This window comes from Ruditapes philippinarum, unplaced genomic scaffold (genome assembly GCF_026571515.1).
Source record: "Ruditapes philippinarum isolate M1 unplaced genomic scaffold, ASM2657151v2 ctg7099_1_1_1_1, whole genome shotgun sequence".
Taxonomy (NCBI): Eukaryota; Metazoa; Mollusca; class Bivalvia; order Venerida; family Veneridae; genus Ruditapes; species Ruditapes philippinarum.
Genome location: NW_026864423.1, coordinates 2,888 through 10,765, shown reverse-complemented (window position 1 = coordinate 10,765; position 7,878 = coordinate 2,888). Strand labels below are relative to the sequence as shown.

The 7,878-nt window shown below is 33.2% G+C and overlaps 1 protein-coding gene across 1 annotated transcript; it reads left to right on the top strand.

The window, feature by feature from the left end:
• Positions 1-496: 496 nt before the first annotated feature.
• On the top strand, positions 497-6,741 carry LOC132725518 (pituitary tumor-transforming gene 1 protein-interacting protein-like). The gene is made up of 3 exons (XM_060710655.1): positions 497-653; positions 4,943-5,144; positions 6,489-6,741. The coding sequence occupies exons 1-3, from the start codon at positions 608-610 to the stop codon at positions 6,724-6,726; spliced, it is 486 nt and encodes a 161-aa protein (XP_060566638.1). The 5' UTR covers positions 497-607; the 3' UTR covers positions 6,727-6,741.
• The last annotated feature ends 1,137 nt before the right edge of the window (positions 6,742-7,878 follow it).

Here is a 7,878-nt window from a genome sequence, read left to right as displayed (position 1 = left end):
ATATGTTGGGAGATTAATTGCAACTAGATTATGGTATATCTTATCTGGGATGTACTATAAAGTATCGTATGTTCCAGATCTTATAAAACATTATCAGTCTACAGTCCAATCTGCGATGTTCAAGGTTCTTCCTCCATGGCTGTACGAAAACAGAGCTAAAGTTCGAGAACTTACTAAATAATTTTAATGTAACGTGAATTTCCCCTTTTTACACAAAGAGATCTAGATAAGAAAACTAACTTATCACGAAGGCCATTCTTTTTTTACGTAAGTTGCCTCCCTTGAATTACCTGGCGCCCTTATTATATGCACCCTTTAATTGCGATTTTCTGAAAATCTGGAGGCGCTAAAAAGGGAAACCGTAATCTAGAAATTTTATTTTATAATTAAACAGTTCTAAATGAGATAATAAGAATAGCACTGATAAGTTCAGTAAAAAAAGCCTATGTTTCTCATAATTCTTTGAGAAGTTTAGATGTTACAAACTTGAAGTTATTATATGTATTTTCCCTTGTCATACCCCAGACACGCTCTGTAACGTACAGTAATTCTCTGTTTTCCAGGAGGTTAGCTCAACATACTAAAGTCGTGTCTTACTCTTAGCAAAATGTGGACTCTTTGTACATTCGCCGTAATTTTGGTTGTGTTGGCAGGTAATCTTTTTCTATTTTTTACATGTTTGTAAATATCCTATTTTAATGTTTAAGCTAAATTAATTTAAAGTTTGCTCAAAGTTTGAGGACTATTTTGTTGACTCCTTTGTGTTTTCTGTTTTTTGCTTACGCCGTTACGGTACATCTCAACTCTATTATACTGTTAAACCTATATACCGGTAATTATCATAAATTTAAAGTATAAATCTATGCGCGGTACAGTACAGTATTTTTTTTTTTTTACACGCTTTGGTATTTGATAGTGTCCGTCTGTCCGTAGACAATTTAATTTTTGAAGGATTTCAGCGATTGTGTTGATATTTTGGAATGTAATACATTGACATGTAATTACATGTATGTTATATCTACAGGAGTCCTTGCCAATAATTATTATAAAATTCTTGATTTTATAATTGTGCAATCATGTCAAATTAACAAAAAATAATCTCCCCTTGATTTTTTTTCAACAAGGGGAGATTATTTTATGATAATTTGTCAATTATTGGCAAGACAAGTGTGCTGAACGCCTACACAAGTCAAGTTTGATTTTCACTCCTAGAGCTACCAACTTAAATATTATTGAAAGAGGTATGCCCCATTTTAACAGGTGGTATTATCGGTTTAGCCCATCATTTGGTAACTTTGAAGTATTTTAAAGATAATTGTGTTTGCAAGTATATTTTATCTGTTTATCAAAACACAGGTCAAGTTCAAATTTTTTAAAGCAATTGACCTTTTTGAAAACCTAGCTAAACACCGTTTTCCGGTACGTTATGGATTTAGCTCTGGGGAATTACACCAATTATCATTATTTTACCGTTGAAGGTGAAATTGAAAATTATCAATGTTCCTATAATATCTATTGCAAATTTTTCAAAAAATAAATTGTTTATAATGAAAATCAATAAAATTAAAACAGTCGTAGTGGCATCTTCCATGATAAATAGAGATATTTTCTGTGTAAACTTTTTTATTTACTTTATCTTTTTGTATGGAATTATTCATACAATGCTACATGTATTTAATTATTTTCATAGAAAGAAATAACCGTTTTATTTCACTTTAATGAAAAAAGGCCAAACACAGTGTTCGTTATTACACTCCATTTGGAGAATTCCCCAGAGCTATGTACAGAAAGTACCGGAAAACGGCATTTAGCAAGGTTTGCGAATTCCGTTATTCGTGAATCAAATTATTATTGAAAGAGTTATCCTCCTTTCAAACAATATTTTCTGTGATTTTAATTTCAATTTCCATCCATCCGTCCAAATTTTTTTTCGGTACTAGTTCTCTGCAACTCCTGGCTGGAATTCAACAAACTTTATGGGAACCATCAATATCAAGAGAAGATGTGCATATCGACGCCTTGTTCTATTCAGACCCATTAACTCTGAGTTATGGCCCTTGATTAGTTATACAGTATGCATATAGAGCAATAATTGTTTCCACCCTACTTCTCTGCAACTACTTACTGGAATTCAACGAAACTTTGCAGGAACCTTCAATACCAAGAGGAGATGCGCATATTGTTGCCTTGTTCTGATCAGACTTTTAAACTCAGAGTTATGGCCCTTGATTAGTTATGCTGTATGCATATAGAGCAATAATAATTTCTGCAATATTTTTCTGTAACTACTGTCTGAAATTCAACGAAACATTATGGCAACCTACAATACCAAGAGGAAATGCACATATTGTCACCTTGTTCCGGTCAGATCCTTTAACTCCTTTAAGTTATGGCCCTTGATTAGTTATTATGCAATATGCATAAAGAGCAGTAATCGTTTCAGCTCTATTTCTCTGCAACTATTGGCTGGAATTCAATAAAACTTTTTGGGAACCATCAATACCAAGAGGAGATGGGCATATTTAAGCCTTGATCATGTCAGACCCTTCAAGACAGACTTATAGCCCTTGATTATTTATGCAGTATGCATATAGAGCAATAATAGTTTCTGCGCTTCTTCTCAGCAACTACTAGCTGGAATTTAACCAAACTTTATTGGAACCTTCAATACCAAGAGGAGATGTGCATATCGTCACCTTATTCCAGTCAGACCCTTCAACATGCATATAGAGCAATAATCGTTTGCGCTCTATTTTTCTGCATGTTCTGGCTGAAATTCAATGAAACTTTATTGCAACAATCAATACCATGGGGAGATGCACAAATCATTGCCTTGTTTGAGTCAGACTCTTCAAGACAGAGTTATGGCCCTTGATTATTTGTGCAGTATGCATATAGAGGAATATTACTATTTCCTTTCAACTGTTGGATTGATTCAACAAGATTTTATGGGAACCATTAATACGAAAAGGAAATTTGCATGCCATGATTAATTTATGTAAATAAAGCCTTATGTGTTAGTAATAACCGGCTTTGCGGGGGATATAAATTCAACGAATTTGCTTTTTATCTAGTATAGAGTTATACCCCTTTTTTAGCTTGACTAATTGAAGAATAGTAGGGCTACCTTACTCACCCACGTGTCAGTATTGATGTCTGCATAACACTGTAGTCCTAATTATATTATAAGACCCATTATACATAACCTATTTCATGTTCATCCTTCATAAATCTGATATTCATCTTTCATTTACCATGTTACCCTTGATAATATAAAATGTAATATGTCACAATGATAACTATAAAATGTTAAATAACTTTTTCCCCCCCGGCTAATTATTTGGACTACATAACACTGTTAGATGATGTATGCATCTTCATATCAACCACTACATAATAATAGTTGCTTGTAACTTCGTACACTTATTTAACCCTTAAATTTTGCTGCCAGAGGGTTATTGTTTTATTGTTCACCTATTTGCCAGAGGATTTTCTAAGAAATTACTATATTATTAATTAATATAATTATTATTATTTGTTATTAGTATTATAATAATTATATATGTTTCCAAATCTGTTATTATAATAATAATTATTGTCGATGGTATAATTTTCTTTATATTTATCATTATTATTATTATTATCATTAATTTATTATTATTACTATTATTATTATAGAAACGGCTAAAGCCGTCCATATGGCAAATACACCGAAAATAACAGGGGCAGCTTAAGCCGTCCCTATGGCAGTGAAAGGGTTAAGAGCATAATACTAGGAGGTCCAAGGCCTATAACTCTAGTATGAGTTTTCTTCTTCAGAATAATGGCCCTTTTTGAACATAGAAAATTATTGGTTAAGGTTTTGCATGCAACATCAATCTTAAGAAGTTATAAAAGTACTGAAGATAATTCACTTGATTTTTAATGCATGTCTGTGGGGTCATAACCAGAGGTTACTATCCAAGGTACATAGTTCTTACATGGATTTTGACTGAATTATGGTCCTTTCTAAACTTTGAATGTTTTTGGTTAATGTTTTTTTGCAATATTAAAACAACTTATTAAAAGGTATTGACAGCAAACTTACTGATATCTGCAGGGTCATAAATTCAGGCCACTATACTCTGTGATGGATTTTGACGGAATTATGGCCCTTTATGAATTTAGAAAATTTTATAATTTAATCAAATAAATACTCAGAACAGCAACTTTAATATGCAGCAAACAGTCTACTTAATTGTAGTTGTATTTCTTTATTGTTTGTAACTTAATTTATTAAGATATTTTTTATCTGAACATAGGAAAATGTTTCAAAAAATCTTGCTTACTATATACATGATATAGTACATGTAGTTAATTCGACTTTGGGTGGGTCTGGAACATACGATAGTACATCCCAGGGTGGGTCAAATCAGTAAAATGAATTCCAAGCAAGGGCAACGCAAATAAAAATGTTGACATCAACTAGGCTAGTAACAGATAAAAATGTCCTCTAAGAATAGTAAGAACTGTCATTAATTAGATTGACATAACTTGCATTAATTACTTGCCATAATTATTCCTATCCGATATGAGTCCCTATTTAGAAAAATGCATGCTTCCAGAAAACACGCATTATTTGAAACTGCATCCACAGCAATCCACAGCAAACTCATTGGTTTCTGGAAGCAGGATGCAGAGTTAAAATTAGTCACCGAAGCACATTAAAGTGTTGCTATAGAAAATAATGTTCCTTTTAGAAACAAGAAAACCTACCTGATAATATACTAAAATGTTTTAACGAGGTCTTTGTGGTAAGATATGGTAAAAGCCATGAAAACCTACTCATGGTTTCAGTTATGTAGTATGTTGACCATTGGATAATTTTATGAAATTTCTTAATTTAAAAAATGCCTTTCTTATTTATAACAAAAAATTAGAGGAATATAAAATATATCAACAGGTCACGGATCAGAAGCAGGTGACTGCTGTGGAAGTTACACAGATGGAAATGGTGATCACCATAAGGCCGAGCTATGTGCAGATTATTGCTGTTTAACATTTGCAAAACAATACAAGCAGTGTTGCAGTGATCCTATGAGGCAGATTCCTGCTACAAAAAATCAGAATGATGATTGTGTCCGCGACTGGGTTCAAGAACACATGTAAGTTGTTTTTGTGTTTTTCTATATTTAGATTAACAAGTTGGCACAATATTAAGTTCCCTGTCTTAGCTCTATATTTTAGTATACTTACAAATAGGTAAAGCCATGCCTGGATCCAGAGGTGGGAAGTTGGGAGGTTGAGGGTCATGACCCCCATATGGGATTTTGATAGTATGTAGGCTGACCCCTTTGAGAGGTGGACATCAACTTAAGCCTTTTTTAACGAAAAATACCTAAAATTAAGTGGAAATAAGCATTAAATTGACCCTTAACCACATCATGAAATCTTGTAGAATTTTAACAGGGGCGTTATGGGGTATACAATACCATGTGTCAAGATTTTGCAACCCCCTCTGGTAAAAAATATTGGGTCGTGGTTAAATTTTTTTTAAAATACATGTATGACAAAATGCTTGAAAAGTTAAAAAAAATTTATAAAAAGAAATCATTGGTATTAAAGCATGCACAGCTAATAAAGGCAGCCTATAGTTCTATATGTTAAGATGTTGTATGTGGTAGATGCATCTGATAGAAACCTGAAGGGTCCTCCATGTTGGGTCTGTGTATTATGGTTACCTTATGATTCCAATGAAACTTGTATGTTTATGCACACAGTTATTGACCTACTATCCTTGGACTTTTCCACTTATTTTGGATAAAAATGTTGTTTTGGGAATAGTCTTTATCAGTGACCCTCAGAAGATAGGGAAATTTACCCTTGCTAGAAAAGAGTTGTGTACTCTAAGCACCAGTGCCTTTTTATCAACAAAGACAGTCATAACTGTGACCCTACTTATGACTGGCCTGCAGCAGTCATAGAGTTAGGACGTTTATCTACAATGTCTTAGCTGTGACCATGTTGATGAAACACGCTGTGAGGGTCAGATTGGTCGTACTACCAAATCTAAGCTACGACTAGGCACATGACCGTTGATAAAACGGCACTCAGAAGTCTAGCTGGCACTGTGTCAGTTAAGAGAAACAGTTTAAAGCAGCAGAGGTGTGTACACAATGTTAGCTTGTAAAGTCTCTGTGTATTTACATAATCATTCCCCAATTGATTGTTCAGAAAAACTTTCTCATTGATTGAATCAGTCTGGTATAAGACTTTCACAAAATCATTAACACTCATGCTTTCCTGGTAAGGATGTAGCCACTTTATTTGAAGAAAACTCATCCAGTGTTAAAATTTTTAATATTCTAGGGAAAAAACTACCTGCAGAGGAACTTTTTATTATTTCTATCTAGGTACATTTTGTCCAAAAATCCTGAGAGAATGCTATCTTGTAAAAGCTATCTCATGGACTGATAAATGTTTTACATATTTTCTTTTTTTAATTTTAGGTGGGTGCCGATTGTGTCTGGCATTGTGGGATTGCTCATTATAATCGGAATCTGTACCTGTTGTTGTTGTTGCTGCTGTGGATGTTGTAGGAAGAACCCAGCCCCTGTGGTAATCCATACAGCTGCACCACCTAGTAAGTATTGTGTAACGTTTATATGTTATACATGTATAAGGGTCTTAGTAGAATCTGAAAATGTAGCCAGCTCTATGTTATGTCCTGGTTTTGTTAAATGTTGAGTTATTATTCAACTCATTCATAGCAAATATATTTTGCTGATCATGTGGTCTGTTATTATTTCTGTATATTACAATCTATGTAACTACCACATGAATCATTCTTCAGTAATAAGCCTGGACTAATGACATTATATAAATAACACATGGGTTTGTGGGTAACAGTAAAAATATCATCCCGAGGAAATTACTGTTACCCGAGGCTACGCCTCGGGTAACAGTAATTTCCTCGGGATGATATTTTTACTGTTACTCACAAACCCGTGTTATTTATTTTATTAACCCGAACAAAAATATGCGATGATCTGAAATTGTCAATGATAACTAATTTAAACTTATTAAACTGTCCTTACCTTTCAAGTTTTAAGTGTACTTTAGGCCAACTTGAGAAGTTTTCTCTTTCTTTTATTCTTTATGCAAGTGATGATATCTACAATTCATAAACATGCAATTAGCTAGGTTTTATTTAGAAAACAAAACACCAGCCCATTTACACGGTTATGATCTGTGAAATCTGATCCTTCTGTTTTCAGAATATTCTTAGCATGGTTTTTGACAAAATAACGATGATATCCTATGTCTGTCCACCATCTCTGTACATTTCACTGATTAAAATTGTTAAATAATCCTTTGTGGCATGCTTAAATCATCTGCATGTTCCAGTTTGACAATTAATTATTTACATTGCAAGTACTTCCGTTGAAAACGGATGTTCACTTTTTGACTATTCAACAAAAAGATATTTTATACACGAAAAGCACACCAGGGTGCGAACTACTAAATTTTATGGGTGTCATAGATACTCCAGAGAAGAAATTGATGTCCTATCGGGGTTTAACAAAGAAAAGAAGAATGAATCGAGAGAAAAATGGCGGCCGTTTTATTTCATTTTATTTAGAAAATAGACCACATGACCAGATTTTATACTGTTAAAAAATACTGTTACCTATGTAACAGTACAAAATTCTTAGTCATGTGGCACACTTGCATTAACAGTAAAAATAACTTGGGAAATTAGCATCATGAAAAAAGTGAGGGATAATAAAATCAAATGCAATTAACAAAGCCTAACCTTGAACAATTTACAAATATGAAAGTAATATACTTTATTTAGTAATATGTCCGTTCCAATTAAATTGACTAAGGGGCCATTTC

What these genes read in the sequence shown, in the direction of transcription:
- LOC132725518 (XM_060710655.1), top strand. Translation starts at nt 608, where the DNA reads ATGTGGACTCTTTGTACATTCGCCGTAATTTTGGTTGTGTTGGCAG. An exon ending in AATTTTGGTTGTGTTGGCAG is followed by an intron (nt 654 to 4,942) that starts GTAATCTTTTTC and finishes ATATATCAACAG; the next exon opens with GTCACGGATCAGAAGCAGGT. An exon ending in GACTGGGTTCAAGAACACAT is followed by an intron (nt 5,145 to 6,488) that starts GTAAGTTGTTTT and finishes TTTTAATTTTAG; the next exon opens with GTGGGTGCCGATTGTGTCTG.